The sequence below is a fragment of the Thunnus albacares genome, chromosome 17, assembly GCF_914725855.1.
Source record: "Thunnus albacares chromosome 17, fThuAlb1.1, whole genome shotgun sequence".
Classification (NCBI taxonomy): domain Eukaryota; kingdom Metazoa; phylum Chordata; class Actinopteri; order Scombriformes; family Scombridae; genus Thunnus; species Thunnus albacares.
The window spans coordinates 24240962-24265674 of NC_058122.1; the positions used below are offsets into that span (position 1 = coordinate 24240962).

Genomic DNA, 24713 nt, shown 5'->3' on the forward strand with positions numbered 1-24713 from the left:
GATATCTACTTGATTTGACTCATTTGGATGCTGAAGCTTCATATTAGCTTCAGATAAACTTTTAAATACATTTTTGCACAGAGAGAGGACATTAGAAGGGTCAGTATGAACAGGAGGAATGATTACAGCAAGGAAAACATGTTTCAATGTTCATTTGGGCTCCTGACTGTTGTTGAAACTCAGTCTAATCAAAATACAATTAACTAACAACTAAATTACAGTTTAATTTAATGCAGGTATTCAACACAAAAACTCTGAATCAGTTTTGTGTTAATATGACAAAATTATGACAAATATGTATGTAGTTGGAGAGAAATTGGATGAAAAAGATCTTGTTTTTAAGCATGTAATAAAGTGTATATAAGTATAAAAGTATATGAGATCTGTATGTATATTTGCCTTCTATACAGTATATGATCTCTGCTAGAATAAGTTAGTTTACTGACAGGAAGCTGCAGTCGTAGATGTGAACTTGCTGTATCTGCAACATTCACACCAGGTCGCTGAGTGTTGTCTTGTAGATTTATGACGTCCTCTGCAGTAAAGTCACATCTGTCAGCTCATAAAACACCCTGCTGTTATATTATTACTATTATTTATTTTTTATTCCTTTAATCGACTTTATTTGTCTTTGTTTTGCTTTCTCTTTTTAATCTATTTATCTAGTTTTTTTAGTCTAGTTTTATTTGACTCATTTAACTTATTGTTATATACATATATATATATAATTATAGTTTTTAAATCCATTTGATTGTATTAGTTTGTCATTTTTATTTTTGTTGTCTTTTTAATCTATTTTTTAATCTAGTTTTTATTTCACTATATTTTACTACTATAAATTATTATAGCTTTTACATTGGTCTCAAATTGTTTGTTTTTTTCTCTTGTTTTTGTTGTTTTTATTGTTTTTATGGTACTCTGTCTTATTATCGGCTTGTCGGTCATCTGTGAGGAACTTTGAACTGCACTAACCTGTGTGAAAGGTGTTATACAAATAAAGTCTGATTGATTGATTGATGGATTGTTGAGTTATGAGTCACACTTGTGAGTCTTCACCAAACAGCAACATCAAATCCTGCGGACGCCATGTTCGTCACACTGACCACCAACCAGGAACAATAAAGCTGCACATGACGGATGGTGAGAACATGTATGTATGAAGATGTAAAAAAAAAAAAAGGAAATACAACAACTCTGACTTCTGACTGTGAGGAGAAACTGATCCATAACTGGACTATAATTATCTGTGATGAGAGAACTCATCCAGACATGAAATTCCTCAGTTGAACATCGGCGATGACGGAGTGACGATGTGTTCCTTCCACTTTTTTTGATCTGAGAGAGCTTGAATACCTTGATGGACTTTGAATTATGCCTTAAAACTACTCTGGATTGTTTTCCTGCTTGCTTACCCATAATTACAGCCTGTAAACTATAATAAATTGCCCCTCTGAAATTAAATTGTACCTCTCTGAAACACTAATCCAATGCATTGAACTACTCGCTAATTGAAATTGTATGTAAATTATAATTGTTCTTACTGTAAAATCCCTCTACACTCAAAAACATGTTTTTCTTCTTGTTCCTACGGTCGGGTGTTTGAGCTTCTCTGTGCAGAGTTTGTTTTCACATTCATCTGCTGAAAGTGGAAAGTTTTCTCAGCAGGATTTGTGATGTCACAACTAGTTTGGAGGTCAGTCCTGGACCAGTATGTAACAGTAACTTGCACATACACTGAGGATGGACCTTTACAGTAAAGTAGTAGACACCTTGTATCCAAAAGTTAAACGTCTGACATGAAATATATTTACACACAGTCTGGAATTTTTAATGAGGGAGAAGAAGGAGATGCCATTTTAAGCATTTTAAAGAGGTAATTATACGTTTTTTTTTTGTGGAAAAACCACGAGACACACATTATTGTTCCGGGCAGAGTATTTTTACATGTCTTATTACATGTCTACAGTTATTTTTATTATTAAGTTTGTGAAATTCTTCATTATCTTTATGTAACAGGACTTACTTCTCTCTATCTTAAAAACATATGCAGTTCCTTAAGTTGCTTTGATTTTTCCTTTCTTGCCAAGTCTTACACAGATCCCACAGTGCAGTGGTTTGGAAAGAGTTTTCTACACGTAGATAGACGAGTATTTCATATAGTTTATACATAAAAAACACAGATTTATCATAAACAAATTTCCAAGGGAGGTGATACCCAGGACTGTATCTGTATCATTACTGTAACATAGGCCCCATTTCTTGTCTGCATCTATACCATCAACTGTTCAATAAAAGTGAAAATGCCCAAACAAATAAGCTTAGCGTCTTAATATATGTTTAAAGGGGATCTTTAAAGTGAAGCGTGCAGAGTGATGGGATAAATATTAAATAGCAAAAAAAGACAGTACATGTACAGTATATACAGTCTGTTCATATATACAGTAATGAGTGAAATATTTTGCACATCTTGTATTTTAGACTATATAAATATGTATAATTTGTAGGGATAGTGGGTATTATAGTGTTTCAGGGTTATTGCACAGTGATTTGCACAGAATTAACCGTTCATAAGTGTGTTCATAATGTTATGGTGCCGCTCCTGGTGACCGCATCTGCACTGTCCACCGGTTAGACGTACACTAAAGCAGAGAAAACACTCACCTCTGTATCAACATAGTAAGGGTAAACCTAACCACATGGGAAGCCCCACCCATAAATACTCCAACCAATCACAGAGCTCAAAATACTGGCGCTGTGTCTGATTTGTTAAATTGACCTTGACCTTAGCGAATAGCGCAGCGTGTGGGCGGGTCCAGTAGTAGTTCGGTTGCATTGACTGGACGTCGCTCATCAACTTTTTGCTACCAGACGAGCCTTGTGCAACGCTAGTTAGCTAGCATCATAACACATACATTTCCCAGCTCGTTTGTCACCCTCCCTGCTGCACATTTGCCATTTTTTTTGGCATTCAAACTGGGATTTGCAGTCGCCAACAAACCAGCAAATTCCAGAAGTGACGAGGAGACTCCATTTTTCGTCTGGCCGGACGGACGGAGAGCTAGCTGCTGCTAGGCTAACTCTCTCCCTGCCCAGGTGAACGGGAGCGAAAGCAGGCGACAAGCTTTCGATAAACTGTCCATCTGACGAGACTTTCGTTGACTACAAAACACTCCCAGGTAGTTTTTCGACATCTTTATCGCCAGCATGCATCCCGGTAGCAGCGCTTTGCTTCACAGCACGGCTCTTAGTTGCTGCATCTCATCACCGATCCGATGCAGTCATGTTAGCCGCAGGCCGGCTATGCTAGCTGCTATTAGCTTCTCTCTCTGTCCACAGCTGATAGCCGAGCGTATTTTTCACAGCAAGCTGACGCGCTAAAAGCTAAGGCACATTCCTAACCAACACAGCCCCGTTAACTGGTGGGTGCAAGCTCAGTTTAGCAGATGCATGACGGGTCTGTGAAGCCAACTTCTGCAAATGATCAAGTAACTAATGTTGTGTCATTTGCAGGCTGGATCAGCTGAGATGCACAACTCATAAAGAGTGCATTTACATGCACACAAGTATCCTGGTTATGATCACATTCTGGATGTGGTGTTTACATGTGGAGCATGAGGGAAACCTGGTTAATCATTTACCTGCTGACACGATTCTCACAGCATCCAGGTTTCTGCTCATCTGTGTGGCCTCACCATATCATAATCTTGCAGACACATAGTTTTAATCATGTTAATATACATGCACATAGTATTTATACTTATATTTACATTGTTTTTTTGCACACGCACCTTTTATCACGTCAGTATGCAAGCGCGCAGTCCTCTCATTCTGATCCTCTTATGTTTATGTTAATTGCTCATGTTTATTGCCTTTTCTGTTGACATCTGGACCACATTGAATTGCTTGTACTTGGCAAATAAATCTGATTCTTATCTCAGCTACCCATTTCTCTACCAACAGACAATGATCATAAACATGGATGAGGTGTTTACATGCCACAGTATCCTGGTTTCTGTTGGACTAGCGTATCTAGCAGGGTAGGAAATTAACTTTTTTTTGCCCTCATGAAATATGTTTCGGGGGCGTTTTGGATCATTTCCAGCACATTTTTTTTCAAATGATGGGAAATACCGTAGTTCTGTGTTGCATGACAGACAAATATTCAATGACTCTTATTAAAAGAAAAGCAAAGGGAGCAGCTGAACTTACAGTGCAAGAACATTTAATGGGTAAAACACTGAGTTATAATCCCAGTTACAGATTAGAACTACGTGAGTGTTTTTACCCATTTCATGCATGCTTTATTTTCAAAAGTAGAAACAATAAACATAACGTTGCCCAATAACGTCACAGTTCGACATCTCAACAACATTGCTGATTGTCTGGTATGTTATATATGGCGCTCTGTTTAAAATAACATGCGCTATGACAGCTTTTTTTCTTTTAGGCACAGTGCAGACCAGGAGAGGGTCAGAGACTGTCCAGACTTCTAAAGTACTTTCATTTTGATCTGATTGTGACTCAGCTGGAAGTGTGACAGGTTTGTGAAAACGATGCATGTTGGTAACGTTATCATTAGTGGCCGTCGTGGCTGCCTCACAACCTCACAACCCCTGGAGCGGGAAGAGGGGGGTGCACGTACGGAAGCCTGACTGTCCCAGCCAGGAATACAGAGCAACATCAGGGCCACACTTTACAAAAAATGTCTTTGTTTAGCTGTTTATTTTACGAGGGCATTTAAAGACTTCTGTCATCCTCAAGTCCAAGGGCAGTTTGACTTATTTGTAGCGCCCTTTTGCTCCGAGACGCTGTTAATTTACGACCCCGATGTGTTTACGTGTGCAACGCATAACCGGGATACTTGTGTGCATGTAAACACACTTACACATGAATGTGGTTTGTTGTTGTTGTTGTTTTCCTAACCTTACTTTGACTCCTGTGATTGCAGCATGCTGATGGTGGGAGGCGATGGACGGATGCACTAGAATGAGTGTGAAGGAGCTGTGTGAGACCGATGACCTGGCCACCAGTTTGGTGCTGGACCCTCTGCTGGGCTTCAGCACCCACAAAATGAACATCAGGTAATCTCTCACTCCATCACAAATACATGTGTTACTGTGTATTCATGAGTGATACGACACCGAGACCTGTCCTTAAATCTTTCAAGTGTGTCTTAAAACAGTCGTCAAGAGCCCAACAGGTTTTTCACACTGTAATAATTCCTCTTGTTCATACTGACTATAAGAACATTTACTCCAAATACACTTGTAATGTAAGTGATGGGGGATAAAATCTACAGTCTTTTCAACAAAAATGTGTGTGAAAGTGAAGTTTATATGAGGCTTCAGCAGTCTGAGTTAGTCATATCAAGTGGATATCTGCCACGTTTACAGTCTTTTTAGCAACAAATTCCCTCTTTGTGTTTCCCTGTTGAGCTGCGGGTAACAAAAAGAGGGACTTTGGCACAAAAAAGACTGTAATGTTGAAAGATAACTGCTTGATTTGACTCAGCTGAAGCTTCAATTTAGCCTCAGATAAACTTTTAAATACATTTTTGCAAAGAAAGGAGGACTGTGGATTTTGTCTCCCATCACTTACACTGTAAGTGCATTATGAAGGGAGGAATGATTACAGCAAGAAAAACATGTTTCAATGTTCATTTGGACTCCTGACTGCTGTTTTAAGACAGACTTGAAAAATTGTAAACCTGTCCTTTTACGGTGTCTTATATATAGACACATAAGTTAAACATTTCTTCACTTGGAAAACGAAAGTAATATCAGTGAGTTATTGTCCTCGCTATGCTATTTAAAGTTTATTTGATGTGGTGAGCATTTGGTTTCACAGCAAGTTTCTAAAAAGCAGGAGCAGAGACAACAAGCAGGCGGTATCAAGCTCTTTGAATGTTGTGGTCTATGATTAAAATACATGTTTAAAAGGCAGATGAACTGATCACACAACAACATCTCTATTAGCTTCCAATCCGTTTCAAGATTGATTTTTAAGATTTTATTGAATGTTAGAGCGCTGAAGTTGACCAACCAGATGTTCTTGGATGTTCTGAGATCCAGACTGAGCCTGTGTGGTGGCTGCTTCAAACCCCTGGAACAGCTTACCTGTTCATATAAGAACTGTTAAAGTCGCTGCTGAAGAGCTTCTTCTCACTGGTAATCTATTCAAGTTGAGCTCGACACCTTGACTTTATCTTCTATTGTGCTGCAACTCTTTTATTATTGTTATTATGTTTATTGTTTTCTTTTATTCTCATCTGTTATATACTTTTATATTCATTTATTTAGGTATTAAGCCTGTTTCAAACACTTTGGTCAACTTTGGCTGCTTTAAATGAGCTTTACAAACACATTTAGACTTCGACTAACTGGGCATAACTTTAAAAACCAGCTGAGTCCCTGCTCACTGTTCACTCCACTTGATGTTAAACTTGGTCTGATGGAACTTATTGTATAACTTAATACAGCACGAACCTCCACAGCTGGGAAAATAGACAAGATGCTCGTGTGAGAACCGTCACCAATCATTTGTTTTCATCATGTAGTGATTGATGCACGCTGCTTCTTATTGTGGCTTCCGGCAACCTGGGATTTCTTTGGAGAAATCTATTATTACTTTTTATTCATAATAACAATATATTATTAGTCTTATTGTTATTAAAATATCTGTTTAATTGAGTTATTCATAAATGTGTTGAATATGATGTGAAAGTGTTTCAGTATGATTTTTGCTATTTTATCTGTATATTTTTAAAATCTTTGACTCCCTTAAGAGATGATAAACGACAAGTCTGAGCACAAAATATTTCAATGATTAACATGCGGGTTAAAAATAGTGTTTTGCACAGACACATCTGGACTGACACAGTGTTTCTGCTTTTTCTCTCCTCTCCAGTCCACCACCAGAGGTCCGGCGCTGGGGGAACCTCAAAGAGACCCTGCTGCGCTTTCAACGTACGCACGACTTCAACGCTACGTTCGAGGCGCTGACGGTCGGCGAGCTCGCCGGTGACTACTTCAACGCTTTGGGAAGCCATCGACAGGAGCTGCTGAGACAACATGTAGGCAGATGTTTAAGTTAACAAACCAGTATAAATATAAAAACGTGTTATGGGAGTTGTGTTTGGAAGTTGTCGTCTTTTTCGTGTGAGGTTTATCCGCTGATTCTTTTGAACGTGTGAACACTGAACCGTCTCCGGTGTCTGCAGGTGTATCGCTACCTCAGTGCCTTCCTGTTGGATAGCGGCGTCAAGATAGAGTCCTGTGACAGATACTCATCAGAGACCAACGGAGCAAAGATAACCTCCACGAGGCACTGGTAATCTCTCACACTTTAAACCATATATGTGTCCAAGTAGCATGTATGTAGCTGTGTGTGTGTGTGTTTGTTGTTTTTTTTTTTAAATATTGTAGACGTGTTGACGATGGAGTTGTTGCTCTGCAGGTTTGCGGGGGAGCGGGTGGAGGTGCTGCTGGGCTGCATAGCGGAGCTGAGCCCTGCTGACAGCGCCGTGCTGAGGGCGGGAGTCAACGACTTCAGCGTGATGTATTCCACACGCAAACGCTGCGCTCAGCTCTGGCTCGGGCCTGCAGCTTTTATCAACCACGGTGAGCGTGTTTGCATTCATGACTCATTCTTTCCCAACACACACACACACACACACACACATATACATATATATTTCACCTTTAAGTTTTTAAAGGTCAGTGATCCAGACGCCAACATTCAAAATACAAGATTAGAAACTACAATCACTCTTTTTAATGCGTTGAATCACAAAACACAACAATTAGTTATTTGTTTTCTTTCTGCCGTTTGATTACTGACGTTACTGAAAGAGGATTAATTTTCATTTTAAAGACACACAAAATACGATTTTTCATGTTACATCAAGCCTTTCAGTCATATATCCAAATATATTTGCAAATTACATGGTAACAAAAAAAAAAAAAAAAAAGAGTGATTAGGCCTTTATATCCACGTTGGGAAAGATTAATTTGTCAATCCGAGCGCTTCAGAGCTGGATTAGCAACAGCTTCTGATTTCACCTCTAACCAACATATAAAGTCTGATCCAGGATGTGTGCCTGCATCGATCTGAATCCAGACCAAAGTAAACACACACACACACACACACACAGGGAAATAATCTATTATGCATGTGATGCTTAATGTCCTTCTCTCAACACTATTGACTGTTTTTTTTGGATGTTTTGTTGTGTTATTAAAGTATTTGCGTTCAGGAGTTTTAGCAAAATATCTTTTGTCTTTCAAATTCAGACCAAGTTTTAACTTCCTGAATTATTAAATTCCACTTACAAATATTTTCCACTATTATTAAGTTTGTGAATTTCTTCCTCATCTTTATGTAACAGAGATTATTTCTCCCTATCTTAGAGACTTGTGCGGTTCCTGAAGTTGCTTTAGTTTTTCCTATCAGTGCAGTGGTTTTGAGAGAGTTTTCTCTGCGCAGCTAGACGAGTATTTTATGTAGCTTGTACCAAAAAAAAACAGATTTTGCATAAACTATTTTTTTTACCACAGAGAAAATGAGCAGTGAATCAATGGAGGTGGTAGCCAGGACTGTATCTGTATCATTAACATACCATCAGCTGGTCATTATAGGTGAAATGCCCAAACAAATAAGCTTAAAAAAATGCCTGCTGTTCAGTATAACTCTGTAAATGAATCATTTCATTTCATTACACGAGCGTTTTGTCAATGACAGAAGTCAGATGAACTGCGTGTCAGTCAGTGTAATGTTAACTGATGTTAATGTTAACAGGCGGTTCAGTGAAGTTCATTCTTTCATCCACTCGGAGGACAGCGTCTGACAAGATCTTTTTAATAATGTTTGAGAGTTAATCAGCTTAGCCTTTTCAGCCTTTTACCAAATGAATTGAGTACAAATCAGCTGATCAACAAAAACGTTGAGCCCCATGCATTCATCTGTCTGATTGAATTAATAACTTTACATCTTTTATCTCTTTGTTTGTCTTTCCGGATTGAAGACTGCAAACCAAACTGCAAGGTAAACATTTATTCATCACATACATTAAAGAGATTGGACAAATGCATTATGTGTAACTGATAAATGCTTTATTTGCACGATCCAGTAAGATTTATTGTAATACTCGCATTTTTAATATTAAAATCTGTATTTTAGATGCAGAATTAAACTCCTAAAAGCACATCTTCTCCTTCTGTTTACTAACTGCTGTGGTTTTTATGTCTCATGGGTCAACCAACCTTTTGTCTTTGTCATTTTTTTCCCCCCTTTTTTCACCCTCCCAGTTCGTCCCTGGTGAGAAGAACGGCGCTTGTGTCGAGGTGATTCGACCCATCTCCCCCGGGGAGGAGATCACGTGTTACTATGGTGCCAGTTTTTTTGGGGAAGGAAACGAAATGTGTGAATGCTGCACCTGCGAGAGGTGTGTCCATCATCTGATCAGAGTTTGTCTTTTAATATAGCTTAGTTCAGTTTTAAAACTGAAGATTTTGTTTATCAGATCTGAGGGGAGAAAAAAAAAAAAACCTCTTTAACGTAAGTTTCATTTTGTAATTTGAACTGCTCTTTAGGAAAGGAGAAGGCCACTTCAAACACAGAGGGAAACAACCTGAATGTGAAGAAACAAAGGACTCTGTGGGCCAGAAGTACCGTCTGCGAGAGAGATTTCTTCGTCATCACAGAGAGAAGGGGCATCTACCTACCAGGCCGATAATACCAGGATTACACTCAGGTATCTTTAAAGGTAACCGGTTTAGGATTTTCTCTAAAATTATATCTTTCAAACCAGTTATTGATACTCATAAAAAGTAAAAAGATAATTAAAATCATTGCTAAGTACAGTTAAAAGTGAAAATAACAAACTGAATATTGACAGTCAGCTAATTCAAACAGAAGACATGCGTTACTGGCAGGAATATTAGTAGCAAATGCAATTATAGAGCAGTAATATCAAGAATAACAGCTCGACAGTCAGCTCATTATCATTAAACGCTCCATCAAACTGAAAGCCTTGAAGGACAACCGACACGGCTCGTTCATGAAGGTCCATGTTGTACAAACCTCGCTGGAATCTTTTATTTTTACACGTGAACATGATTTAATTCATGTTTAAAAATCTGCAAGGTGGCCTTTTAACTGCTTTTAAACTCGTAATAACATATATTGCTGCAACTATCGGGTATTCGCGTTATTGATCAAATAATCGTTTTGTCATAAAATGTTAGGAAATAGTGAAAAATGCTCGTTATAGTTTCCCAGAGTGAAAGATGACGTCTTCAAATGTCTTGTTTTGTCCGACCGACCATCCAAAAACAAAGATATTCAGTTTAAAGATCATATATGACAAAGACAAGAATTAAATCATCACATTGGAGAAGCAGGACCCAACAAACATTTGGCATTTTTACTTCAAAAATTACTAAAATGATTATTCTATTATCAAAACGGTTGGCGATTAATTTTCTGTCGATCAACTCATGGATTAATCGACTAATTGTTGCAGCTCTGCACCATGTTAGACCTGAAACGAGCCGTCAGTTTGCTGTTAACGAACAACGTCGTCTCTTCAGGAACAGATTTAGAGCAGCTGTATAATTACTGTGAATGTAATCATCTACTTCCTGTTAACATACATACAGCTTCATCTACACTGATCTGATACTGCGGGCTTGTTCAGGAAGTAGACCGTGTTGCTTCACTGTGACACCAGGGTTCGGTATCTGCAAACATGTTTACTGACTGGTAAATAATGTTGAAACACTTTTATTCTGTTTTAGAGCTGCAACTAACAGTTCGATCGATTAAACTGTTGAATGTTTTCTCGATTAGTTGTTTGGTGTAATAAATGTCCGCTGATATTTAGTTTGTGATCATAGAAGACTAAATAAACCAGAAAATAACATTAAAGAAGCTGGAATCAGAGAATTTGGACGTTTTTTTCTTGAAAAATGATTCAAAACGATCAATCAGTTATCAAAACAGTTGGCGATTAACTTCCTGTCGATGGAGTCGCAGCTCTGTTTTATTTTGTTTTTGTCTTTATCTGTTTTAGACAAAACAAAACTTCAGCACGATAAGTTGCATATGTATGTTTATGTAACCGTAGCAACAAACAAAAAGGCTTAATCATGGAGGATTTAAAATAATTATAACACAAACATCATAAACATGAACAAGTTAGACATTAAAACTCTTTATTAGATTTAGTCAGATAAAAAAAAAAAACACATTTTACTCAAACATACCTGTATGTATGTATGTATGTATGTATGTATGTAATTCCCTAAATTACAGCAGCTACTACAGTATTGATTAACAGTATTGATTAGATTACATGTGATCTGACATCTTTTTAGCAGCTACAGTAGCTTAAACGTATAGCAACGTAACATTTGTTTATCTTTTTAAGCATGAGAGTTGTTCCTGTGGCTGTTAGTCATTTTATTTGCTGATGTAGGAAGCGACATTCCCGTCTCTACAAGCCCCTGTTAGGGGTTAATATAATAATTTAAAGATTCTATGATGTTTTATAACTTAAATAAAAAAAGTGGATACAGTAGAATCATACCATTTTTAATATATAGACAACATTTTACAGTAAGAGTCGTCTTTATACACTCTCAACACTGTTTCCCAGCGTCACCTGCTTGCTTCATACTACAGGCTATCTCGGCATCTGCTGTGAAGTAAATTGCTTACTTGATAGGAAATGAATTAAAGCAATTTAATGATTTGGTCAATTGAATCACATCGATGCGTCTCCGCGATCGCGTCTCGGCTCGGGGTACTAGGTTTATCGTTTAAGCGCCGCTCGCGTCGAGCGGTAGGAGAAATGCTTTTGTATAGAGCGGCTCAAGTTCAACAGCTTCTTCTTTTGTTGTCTTTCATTCATAGCCATCCCCTCGAGGAATTCCTTTACCCAGCAGATGAGGAGGAATGCCTTGAAGAACAGGAAACTGAGTCAAACGCAGCAGTGGAGACGAGAGAAGCACAGACGATCAGGAAAGCATCCGTTGAAATCTTCTACAGCCAAACAGCGTCGGACAGTTCCGCTTTTGTCTCAAGTTACACTGAGGGACCTTAGAATCAGAGTGAGGCGCCACTCGGTGGATTTTTTACTCAATTGTAAGGATCCAAAGAGCAAAGAAAGGGCCTTGCTGCATCGACTAGAAGAAGTGGAGCAAAAAGATAACACACCGAGTGAACTGAATTCAACCAGTGAAGGAAATAGCAGCAGTGAAAAAGGGACTGAAGAGGTAAACTTGAAGCCTTTCACTCTAAATTCCTCCATGTCGGTCCATCAGAAAAACACACGGGCAGTAGCAACTAGCACAGGCCTCAATGGGAAGTCTGTCAAAGTGTTGGAGGGGCGAACAGTTCACTTGAGGACCTCTTCAAGAACAAGGAGCATGGTTCAGACCGCGCTCGTACATCAAGCGGGGTCCAACAGCAACACAGCTAACACTACAACAGTTTGTCACCCTGTCGACTGCGACGAAACCTGCAGTGCAATAAAACAAGAGAAAATAGAAAAGGCAATCACAGAAAGTCAAAGCAGAAACGACAGCGGCGTCGAATCTTGCACCATCACCCCGGCTCAAAATCCAGCGGCGGAGGAAGCCGAGCACAAGACCATCAGAGCTTCGCCCCTGTTCGAAGTTTGTCAGAGTGTCAAAGATGTATCTAAGAAAGCTGTGGACAATCCACTAATATCACTGAAGCAATACCTTACAGTCAGCCTAACAAGGTTATCAGTGCAACAAAGTTTAGGAGCAGAAAATACCTCAGAGGACAGGAAAGGAAGAGTGGTGGTAAGAGGAAGGAGCAGGCAGAGCCAGGCCCCGAAACCAGTGACTCCGACAGTACAGCCAGAAAAAAGAGTGTCCAGATCACAGCAGAGGCAGGCAGAACGGTCGGACATCTGCACAGCTGAAGGTAACAGAGGGGTGAGGGAAATGTTTTTCAAGGCCATAGATAAAGTAAATGTGAGGAAGCGACACGCAAGTGAGACGGCGGGTGATTTATCACACGGCGAGAAAAAGGGGGATGATAAGGTTATCGAAATACAAACGGTGTCAGGAGAAAAAACACAGGGGCAGCAGCAGGACATTGTAAAAGGCCAAATTGAAGGTCAGAAAGAAAACGCTATACCTACGGTTACGGAATGTAAAGTTAACAGGGCTCTGGAAGAAGTGAAAGAGTCCAAATGTAAAAATGTATCCAGTGAAAAAACTGGAGGACAAAATAACTTGCAGTGTATTAAAAATAAATTAAAGGATGCATGTAAGGAGGACGTAGTTGTTCAACGCTCAGAGCGAACGGCAAAGAGTGTGAGTAAACAGCCAGTAAGTAGGCATGAAGATGTCGTCATAAAGCAGGCAAAGGAAAAAGTGAAAGAGTCTGAATGTAAAATTGTGTCCAGTGAAAAAACTGGAGGACAAAACAACATGCAGTGTATTAAAAATAAAGTAAATGATGCATGTAAAGAGGACGGAGTTCAACTGTCAGGGCAAACGGTTAAGAGTGTGAGTAAACAACCAGTAAGTAGGCTTGAAGAAGATGTCGTCATAAAGCAGGCGAAGGTTCTGTTGTCTGATATTTTAAGAAAAGATAAACGCTTAATAGATAAGAGATTAGATATCGTAGGAGGACGGTTATCTACCTCTGCTCTTAAAGACGTGCAAAGTCCCGAGGAGGAAGCACAACAGACTGAAATAAATGGAGGCAGGTACCATCGCTCAGTGCAGGGGAGGATTATAAGACGAAAGATGAGGCCCAGAGCAGCGAAAACAAAAGCGGAAGATAAGCAAAACTCCAAGGGACACTTGAGCGAGGACGCTCCGGCTACTCCTAAGACTGAAACGAGAGAAGATAGTTCAAAGCGTCAGTCACCACAGAGACATGATGACCCACCGGCCGCCTGTCTCAACCCTCTACCTCTTAAGTCACCAATTTCAGCAAAGGTTATTACTAATCTGCATCCAGACATCAATCCACAGGCACACATACAGTCCAACATACCTCTGAAGAAACGTACATTTCGAAGTTCTGTCGAATTAGACCCTGAACAAGGTTTGAATTCTGCTTCAGATCAAGCCTCTAAAGAAGCCCCCGAGTTAAATTCCTCCACAGACAACAGGCAGGGCATTACCCAGTGTTCAGGGGAGAGTAGTAAAGTAAAAAAAGAAGGTAAAAGCAGATATAGGAGTTCAGAAGTCCAGAGGTTAACCTCCAAAAGGACCACAAAACAAAACGTCTTTCACAGAGTGCTTCGCTCCAGAACTAATGAAGTTCAGAGAAGCCATTTATTGAGGAAAGTTCGAAGGTGTAAATTAGAGAGGCAAGATAAGGATGACGTTGACAATGCTCAGACACTACAGAGCGAAAAGCTCGCAGGGGACAAAAAAGCTGAGGATCCTGCTAAAATCCAGGAGTGTTGTATCGTAACAACTCGAAGTAAATCTCAAAAGGAAGAGGAGGTGGAAACGTTACCCCTCCAAGAAAGTGATTCGGAGGAAACAAAGCCAGACCTTAATTTTAAGATCCGCTTCAAGAGGAGGAGAGGGAAAGTCTGGGAGATGCATACGGGAGTTGAAAATATGGCATTAAAAACAGAGAAGAGAGATGAGTTGATGACCTGTGATCCTTTTAAAGCCATCATGGACTCCGTATCCATTTTAAACATGGAGATGGAGGCGGCTCAGGCTCACGTGCAGGCAAGTAAGAAGTCAAAGAGCATGTTGCATCGTTTGAAAAGAAGAGGCGAGAGGCGGAGTGAAAGTCAACCCACCAATTTCCCCACAGATGCAAAATCGGAGAAGGACCAAGACGTTGAAAAAGTTGAAAACGGACCCAGTGAATCTACCGCTGACAAAGTAGAAACGAAAGAGAAGCTCGATAGGGAGATTCTAGTCGGAGTCAAGCTGCTGCCGGAAAAACTAGAAAGTCTTAAAAATGATGTTGAGACTGTGCCGGCCGTAGTGCAAGAAACAAAAATTGAAGATCGTTTTTTAAAGAATTGCTGCTTGTTTGAAAGTGCGTCACAACATAAACAGGAGCTCGAATTGGATTTTAATGGTCTTCCATTACCAGTAATTAAACTTCGGAGGAAGGCGCAGGATATTTGGGAGGTGGACAGCAAGGATGAGGAGCTCAAACTAACTGACCTTAAAGTAGAGCCCAACATTAAGAGAGAGATAAAGGGTCAAGTTTTAGGGAAACAAAAAGGATTGCTTGATTTTAACAAGCTCAAGGAAGAGTGCGTATCTTCTCAGAGGCTGAACAGCAACTCAGCCCTTCTGAAAACAGAACCGCCACCATTTTCCTTGTCTCTGTCACCGCTGTCTCTGTCTTCCCCTATTAATGACAATAAAACTGAAGTTATATCCTCTGCTGCAAATATAACCACTGAAAGGCCAGAGATGAACAGCGGAGGAAGGAAACAGAGGCACAAAATGGAGAGGACGCACAAGTGTGGGCCTATAGAAACACCCACCACTTGTCTTAGTCACACTCTCCAACAAATTGACAACAGTCTCTCCAGGCTCTCTGAGGGCTTGTGTTCATCCCAGACTTTGGAAAAACCAGCAGCCTGTTCCAGCACCTCTAATTCTGTCATCCAGCCTCCGTCTCAGTCTCCTCCATTCACAATTGCAGATAACATGCTTGCCGGTGAGCCCAGCTTCACGAACTGTTGCGATGACCTTCTGGACTTTCAGTGTCTCAACTTTGAGGGGTATTATCAGCCACAGAACATGCTCCCATCTTCCCCTTCAGATCTGTGTTCACTAGATCCGCCCACAGATCCCTTCAGCAGTCCCCTCTCCCACAGCCCCTCTGATACGTGGACCACTGAAACGCCGTACCTTGGCCCTCCCAGTCCAGGAAATAACTTCAGCAGTGAGGATCTCCAGTTTTTTCCAGGTCTAATTTCTTCCAAAAGTGACTCTGTTCCTCTGGAATGTGAAGCGAAGGATGCCTCCAAAGACAGAAACACACCCAACCCCAGTTACAGTTTCTCAGCTCTCTGCAACCCAGAGTTGACTGCAAAAGATCGAATTATGAGTAAAAATCCAGGAATGAGGCTGTCCAAAGAAGACCTCAAAACCCAGCCCTCGTCTCTAGTTGGCAAGCCTCGTTTGTTTGGTGCAACACCATCTTCTGTTACATCTCAAACTCCTGTTACTTTACCCCAGTCCCCAATCAACGTCAAGGCGAGCACCAGCCAGTTCAAAGCCCAGTCTAACCTTAAAAACCACGGGCCCTTCCATCGTATGACCATTCCCAATAAATCCCAGCGCCTTTCTGGTTTTCAGCCAAACACAGTCAGAGGAGTGTCCCAGAGTTGCTTGCCCAAATCCGTCCAGCCATCTCAAATGGCTAACAAATTCTCATCTCCTCAACTCTTCACTGTGAGAAATCCCAATCCTCCCGACAATCCATTCAGCTTCCATGAGAAACCCTCTACAGTTATTCATAGGGTGCTTAAGTTTCAAGGGGGGACCCCGAGTCAGAACTTGTATAGCGCACCTTGTAAGGACACCATGGCTGCTGGCAGCCCGACCGTCATGTCCAGAACACTTGGCGCAAAATCAGGTGCTATTGAGAAGACGCAACAGAATCAGAAACTAGGTGTCAATACAGACAGTCACCATAAAAGCAACATCTCTGTTCAAGGGTTCGGAAAGGATGTTGACCATCTCGGTCCTTCCAGCACCCCCAACAGGTCCAACCCTCATTTCAACAAGTCCAACTCTTTCCCTCAGTCCCTTAATAAAAGTAAGATGTCATCTGAGAAACATGAAAGTGGTGAAATCAATATGACATACAAAAACTTTTCTGCGCTGCCAAGACCCTTCTTCTTTCCTAGCAAAGTGTCCGAGGGTTATTCATCACCACACGACAAGGGTTTGAAACAGGACAAATCTACTCCGTCAAACTCTCACAAACACCAGCCATGTTACGCTCAGCAGGACCCTTTTGATTTCAGCTTTGGCTCGTCTCTTTCGCCCATGTCTCAGCACAACAGCCCTCAAGTGGTCCACGGTACACCTCCTGCTACGCCAGCACCAGCAAACAAGAGTCAGTCATCAACCTCCTCAGCCTCTTTACCTTATGGCTATCAAGGCCCTCCTTACGTACTGAATTTCAGTGGAGATCATTCGTTGACCCTGGGTCTCAGGGATGGGGCTGAGGGTTACCCAGGTCTAGGCTCAACAAACTACACCTACCATTGCCTGATGGAACCTTCAGGCACCCAAGGGCGGCTGGTTCTTGAGCCCTGTGGACCCCAGCTGTCTAACCCAGCGTCGTTTTCTTTGGGTGGATTTTCAGGGCTCAAAGGTCAGGACGAACACTGCAGGAAGGACATGCAGCAACAGTGTCAGCCAGGAGAACACCAAGGCGCCCCACACTATGGACCTGTTACATCGTCTCACTCCACAGGTGCCACAAAACCCAAGAGAGTGAGGTTAGTGGTGACAGACGGCACAGTCGACTTAGATCTCCAGTACTCTGATTGATTTCTACCTGCCGAAGTCACTGGATCCCAGTGCTCAAGACGGATTAAACAGCATCTGCCACAAAATGTTTTTTGTAAACATTATAATTCATAGTCTACCAGTTATTAAAGCCCACTGACTGATTGACCTTTTTTTATAAATCATCATTTTGATGGACTGTTAATGTATAAATGACTTGTACAGGGTTTTATGTAAAGCGGGCTCATCAGCCTATTAGAATGAAATATCCACTACAATTTGCTGAGAAGACCAAATTAAAAATTCATAGAGAAAGCATTTAATATATTTGTGACCACAAGTTTGAAGTTACAGGCCCTGTAATGATTGAAAGCCCTCTTACTTGTACTGTAACATAGCTGTATGAATTTTTTCTATACAATGTATGGCAGTAGACACAGGAGCACCATCATCGGTTGCTGGTACTTGTATTGGTGGGTTTTAAAAAGGCAGCTTTGTGCCTCAGTCTTTGATATGTTCTTGTGTGACTTTTTGAAGCACCTGTTGAAACAGTCTACCCTCGTTTTTATACTCACAGTAAGCTCTTTTCTCACTTTGTGTGTGTGTGTGTGTGTGTGTGTGTGTTTGCGTGTGTGTGCGTGTATGTGTGTGTGCATGCATTTGGCAGGCAGGTCTCGAGGGATCAAAGTAGGGTACCATGTGTTTTTTTGTGCCTGATCGCGTGACAGTTGCTATGCCAGAATTAAGTAAGATCATTAGTCGTTAGTGCATAAATGAGAGGCTCATGCATGAACTGTGTACAGTAAAATGATTTCCAGACCTGACACAATATATATATCCATATATATATATATTCTAGGACAACTCTACCGGGTGAAGACATGCGTGACATGAATTGCAGCATTTCACAGCTGCTCTCTTTAGTTTCTTGTGGATGATGTGGGTGGGAGAAACTGCAATGTGTTGTTTTTTTTCTGGCCAGTAATGGATCGAGGGGTAGTACAACATGAGATCTTACTAATGGGAGTTCTCCCAGTTGCAAGTTAAAGAAAAACATTTGACCATTTTACATCAAAAAAAAGTGACAATCTTTTCACTGAGAAACTCACTTTTATCATTTATTTGTTTGTTTTTTGTTTCCCCCCCCCCCCAAGGAGTTGATGATTATTCTACGGGAAGAAGAGATGGCTAAGTTGTGCATCACCTACATGGTTACTGTCTGTTATTTTTTGTTGTTCGCTGATGGAGCTACACATTCATTAGTTGTTTATATTGTAACCAGAGTTATTTGCTGTTGATTGTGGAAGTCACATGAGCATTCCCTTCACATCCTTATGTACTGTATGTTGAACCCATTTGACATCATTTGGCAGGAGTGTTCAGTGTGACTGCACAGCCTTACATTACTACCATGAAAATGTACTGTCTCGATATGGAAAGGCCAATTATTTATTTTAATATCCTCATTCTTGAAATGGTGCTTTAATGTAATTTATATTTCACATTGATTGTTCAAACTATTAAATGTTTTTTATCATTTATTTAATGGGACAAAATATTGAACTGAATATTTACATCGAGTATTTAATTTCAAATCCTTGGACAGCTTATCCAGTTCATGTTTTCAGTTGTTACAGGTAAAACTTTGTCTGTTTTTCTAAATTGGCAGTTAGTCTTACTGAAAGTCTGCTGTAGAAATGTACAAATGTAGCCTATATCATTAAAGACACTTAATTCTTTTTTGTATTTTCTCTCTTTGACTCTTTTTACATTCTTTGTGTACTACTTTTAACACTTAATTGCACGAAATCACAAATGTACTTTGCATTATTTCTATATATAGTATTACAAGTACTATTACGGTAGTACAATAGTGTGTATACAGTATATATTAGCTGTAACAAACTTATATCCAAAAAGAAGGGGAAATTAATTGATAAATATAAATGTTTAAGCTCTATTAAAGTAAATTTGAATGATGGGATGACTAGCTTCTTAATAGATCATCTATCTAATCATTTAGTCAATTAGTTAAGACATCCACTTTGTTACTTCTCCTCAAGGTGGTACCTCATTATGTAATTTCTATACTGTGTCTGACAGATTTAATGACATACCTTTCTACATTATTTAAGTTGTGGGCTTCATTATAAGAAAATGTCTACTCCATTGTCTCTGGGATTCAGATTAAGACTGAAACAAGAAATGGATTATCATAAGAGTTGCTGATTTACTTTCTATTCTATCTATTCTATTTTCTGTTGATTATTAATTTCAGCTCTGATACAGATTCACATTCTTCAAATCAAGAACCTCAGTACTGGATAGGTGCATACATACCACATAACTGCAATATTCATAGTAGACAGCAGATATGTTGACAGGTGGATTTAATGACATTAATAATAACTGTAATCATGGCCGGATAAACCTCCTGTGGGGCTCCAGAGCAAAAGTTTGTTGCTGTGCCCCTATTGATCCCCACTGTACATGACAGAACTCTAGAGCCAAAATGATTCAAGGATGAATTGGTTAGTCGATTGACAGGAAACTAATTGGCAACAATTTTGATAATTGAGTAATCATTTTCTCACCTTTTAACTAAAAATGCCAAAAATGCACTTGTACTGACCCCGCAAAAGTGAATATTTGCTAATTTTCCTAGTTTTCCATGAAAGTAAACTCAACATCTTTGGGTTTTTGACTGTTGGTCAGACAAAACAAGTTTGTCAGATTTACTGATAATGAAAATAATTGTTGGTTGCAGCCTTACAGTATTCCTATGATGGAATAATACTATTTTTGCATGCAATTTGATAAAACACAACTCTAAAACAAAGGAGCACAACATAAACTAAAACAATTCAGGTCTTAAAACTAGATTTTGACCAAACAGGTAGCGCCGGATCTGAACAGTGAACCCAATGGGAAGTGACTTAAACCTGCATTCTCTCTAATGGCCATCATGAGGAGTCCACTGGCTCCGAAAAGAAGTCTGATTGTATAGAAGTCTATGAGAAAATGACCCTAATTCTCACTTGATTTATCACCTCAGTGATGAGTTTATGGTCTCAATCACTAGTTTCAAGTGTTCTTAAATGCAGCATGATGTTCATTTAGCAAATAATGGTTCGGTTTAATTTAAATTTGATGATAAAGCAGCGTATGCTTTAGAGCGTGGCTACGTTGTGATTGACAAGTTGTTTCCATGGTGACAACCGTTGGTTAGGTAACGTGAACATGGCGTAACCCTACATTCACAGAGTATAGGCGTAGCTACCACTATTTCAGCGTGTTTTCAGTTCATGAAAGTTAATTGTAACATTTTGGTCGCCTGAAATAATCTTGTTCAGCGTTTGGTTGTACTAAAACACCCTCCAAGGAGTCAGATGTCCAGTTTTTCCGGTAAGTACATTTTCTTTTAATTGTTTTAAAGCTCGTTTTTCGCTAGCGAAAAATTAGCATTATCATTAGCACAGTTAACCATATACTGTAAATGCACCGTGCTAACCAAGCTAGCAACTAGCGTCAGGGTCAGCGACACCCTCTCGTTCATTTCTGGCTCCAAAAATCAAAGATGGCGACGGTCAAAATACCAAAACTGGAGGCTTCAAAATGCCAGTCCAAAAAACAAATGGGTGGCGTCACGGTGGTTACGTCCACAGCCCGGGGCCACAGGATGGAGGATGTTTCATAGCTGATATTGTACTTCAGAGTTGCAAATTGATCATTAATCAAATGATGTAAACACAAATAATATACGAGTAAACCTGGGCTTATATTAACTACATTTGTGTACAAAATGTCAGCAGTGAAAAGGGTCTATTCCACCTGACAGAAGTTTATGAAACTATTAGGCTTTTAGACCATTTGTGTGTATCCACTGCAGCATATAATCAATAGAATAAGTTATTACATCATTGTTACAAGCAACAGTGAGGTGTTTTTGTTTACTTTCAAATGTCTTTTATTTTAAACACTGTCCTAGTCATTTCCTCCGGCTCTAGTGTTGTTTTTTTTTCTGGTTAATTTCAAAGCTCGGGGTGAGTGTTCACCCTCCTGGTTTAGTGCTCAGCCTTTACCTCCTTCCTCTCTACCTGTGCTTTCATCCCAACCCAACCAGCGCTTGTGTTTCTTCTTCCTCCATCCCCTCCTCTCTTCCAGCATATGACCCACTTCTGCTTCTCTTTCTAGCACTCAGTAGCAGCCGAGCAGGTAATTCAGATGCCAAGTATAACGCTTTTCTCATAATGAGGACGGAAAGAGAGGGTAGGGATTAAAAAAAAGAAGAAGAGGAAGGAGAAAATAGGAAAACAAACAAATATTAACATTAAAACCCGGTTTTTCCTCAGCTGTCACAACAGAGTAGATACTCAAGTTAGATTTATGCACTCATTAATTCAACGCTGATTTCAGTTTGGTTGCAGCAAATTATCAAAACACGACTTCTTCGGTTTGATCTGCTTTTAACCTGCTTTATTTCCTGCAGCTCTGCTTTATACAGAATACAGAGGATTTCCATTTTGCGCCACGTGAAATGTTTTCCAACCCTTTTAACCCTGCTAGTTTTACCACTGTTTTCATTATTCATAGAGCCGTCACAACACCAGCTCCTCATCTGACTCTTCCATTAAACTTTAGCTACATGTATGTATGTAGGACTCTCATGTTCTCCATGGTCGAGACTCAGGGGGGAATTAAAACCTGTCATGACATATGAGCGTTGCACGGCAGCGGCGAACCTTGTGAAAATGGCCGACTGTGTTGGATTTTGCATGAGCATGGAGTGCTGGAACCACCGTCGTCTCTGCCATTATCAGTAGCCGAGCAGGCGGCCTTTATGCGAAGCGGCGAGGAAACACTGACGCCCTGAGAAACAAGCTGTGGGATGAAGTCTATAACAGAGAGAAAAAGAGCTGTATAGAAAGGTTTCCCAGGCATTATTTCCCAGGTGACAGGTGGCAGAGGCTCCAAATGACTGAGGTGTCAGTGCATTAGTGTAAATTATGACTGCAACAAAACCCTGTGTGTCTGACAGAGGGGGCTGAATAAATATGTCAGCTGCACGAGCAGGGATATTGCTCTTATGATTATTATGGCCATCTTTCTTTATTAAGTCTGACTGTCTGCTATCAAGGCGACTCCCTCTTGTTCTCTCCGTCTCCTTGTACAAGTCACAGTCACGTGTGTCGTTTTTGATGAAGCGCAGCAATCCCTTTTAGCTTACTGCAACCCATCCAATTAATACTAACTATTGGTTCAGCTTGAGCCTGATGAACAAAACCTGATAAACACACACACTCTGATACATAAAGGCCCATTTAGTCAAAGGAGAATATGCAGAGGCTGACCAATCAATGCAAACATAATTTAAAGAAACTAATAGATCAGTTGGTTTTAATACTTTTAATGTTGTGTGAGAAAGTTTCTTCCGCTATGAGTCACTGACATTTAATTCACATCTGTTTCTAAATGCATAGCCGGGACCTACAGTAACAAGAGAAGATGAAGTGAAGGATATTCATAGTTATTAATACCACTTGCAAGAGCTGAGACGTCGGGTTTGCCTGTCAGCTTAACCTTTGAGTGGAAGCGTACGCCATACCTGCGATATGATGTCTTGACATTGGCATTTGCTTCGCTCGTGTCGCTTCGCACGTGCGGTTTGATATTTGTGTGCTTTATTTAGGATCAGTAAATAAAGCGGAGGATTGTTGTCGTCACATATACACATCACAGTCATCATACACACTCATACTTCAAACAATCACAAACGTTATGAAGAATATCTTTAAAACTTTAAAGTCCTTTAAAGAGGAACAAGCGTCTCTAACGTGAAACTGTTCATTCCAGTGGTGAGGTGCATGGTAACAGAAACCAGTCTGTCCCAGTTAAGAGTTTTGAATGAGGAACTTTTAAAGCCAAATTGCTCTGTGACCTCATGTCACGGTTATTAGCTCTGAGCTAAGGATGTTAAATAAGTCGGCAACTTAGATAGCGAGGCCTCATAAATGAAGACACAGGTACGCCGGCGCCTTCTAGATGACGACCACCTGACCTCTTTATATTTAATGTGACACACACTTATGTCCCCATATTAGTGTGAAATCTCTTTATTTGCACATCTGTGAACTCATCACATCTAACATGATGCATTACGTCAACACGGATTTTGTATTATTATTATTTCCACATTGCATATACTGTTTGTTTCCTGGTCAGTATTTTGTACATTACATTCACTTCAATTTAAACTTGTAATAGCTCTTCTCACTTAGAATATATTTACATAGTTTTTACTGTAAATTTCTATTTCCTATTATTCATATTACTTGATTTTTGTGTATATTTTGACTGTCATGCACCACAACAACAAGGCAAACCTACTTGGCAATAAACTTGTTTCTGATCTGATTTAACAAATGTAATTAATGTGGCGCTGTGGTCGACAGCAGCATCCAGCAGTGGCGGCAGTGTGAGCGTACAGGATATCACCATAATCTAATATAGATTGTCTGGTAGATTGTATGATGGTTTTCTGAGAATATATAAACACACTGAACATTTCAAACCAAAAGGGTCTTTTGTGCGGAAAATGGAAAAATAATACGGCCTACAGTAATAATAATAACAACACCTTTATTTATTTAGCACTTTTCAAAATAAGATACAAAGTTCTTAACATAGACTTAAAAAAAGACAATTAAAAGCTAATAATCAATACAATATTATAATAAAATGATAAAATTTGGGGGGAAAAGTGACTTAAAAGACATTGTGTTAGCTTCTCTGACCTCCTCTAGCACGTCATTCCAAATAATAGAGCATCATAGTAGATTTAGTAGATCCTTACTTCCTAAAAATGATATTTGTAGTGAAGAGAAAAGACTTCATGAACTGGGGAAAATATTACATCACAGTCACAGAATAACCAGCAAGATCAATCTGCGTAGACTTGCTCGAAACTATTCCAGCAGATTAAAATGCACATTAATCAATAGAATAATACGTCCGAGATGTTCAGTAAATGGGGCAAAATCCTCCCAAATTCCACAGAGAGACAGACAGAATAAATCCAGAGAAGCCATTTTCCATAATGTAATAAGAATCCACTGTAATGTAATAATGTGAAACAGTCTAATGCAGGAGAGCTCTCAGACTCAGAGGCAGTGATATCTGGTCACTATTTGACATGCGGCGCAGCGCTTGTCAACA

At 39.8% G+C, this 24713-nt stretch overlaps 2 protein-coding genes across 9 annotated transcripts in view; both read left to right on the forward strand.

Annotated features, from left to right (window-relative positions):
* Positions 1-2816: 2816 nt before the first annotated feature.
* kmt5c (lysine methyltransferase 5C) lies at positions 2817-19237 on the forward strand. Of its 8 annotated transcripts, XM_044331009.1 has the most exons (11): positions 2818-3176; positions 3961-4037; positions 4448-4540; positions 4949-5081; positions 6907-7072; positions 7220-7329; positions 7456-7619; positions 9023-9042; positions 9306-9442; positions 9591-9763; positions 11914-19237. In XM_044331009.1, the coding sequence occupies exons 4-11, from the start codon at positions 4969-4971 to the stop codon at positions 17538-17540; spliced, it is 6510 nt and encodes a 2169-aa protein (XP_044186944.1). In that variant the 5' UTR covers positions 2818-3176; positions 3961-4037; positions 4448-4540; positions 4949-4968; the 3' UTR covers positions 17541-19237. The 8 variants fall into 8 exon arrangements, 7 of the variants coding, with proteins under 7 accessions (XP_044186948.1, XP_044186947.1, XP_044186946.1 ...); XM_044331013.1 differs by lacking the exons at positions 3961-4037; positions 4448-4540 and having other exon boundaries at positions 2817-3176; positions 11914-17488; positions 18653-19237; XR_006398439.1 differs by lacking the exons at positions 3961-4037; positions 4448-4540 and having other exon boundaries at positions 11914-18244; positions 18653-19237.
* Positions 19238-20719: 1482 nt separating this feature from the next.
* The window catches only part of shank1 (SH3 and multiple ankyrin repeat domains 1), a 99459-nt gene continuing 95465 nt past the window's right edge, over positions 20720-24713 (forward strand). Inside the window, 1 exon segment of the mRNA XM_044331472.1 lies at positions 20720-20903. The gene's annotated coding sequence lies outside the window, so the exon portion shown is untranslated.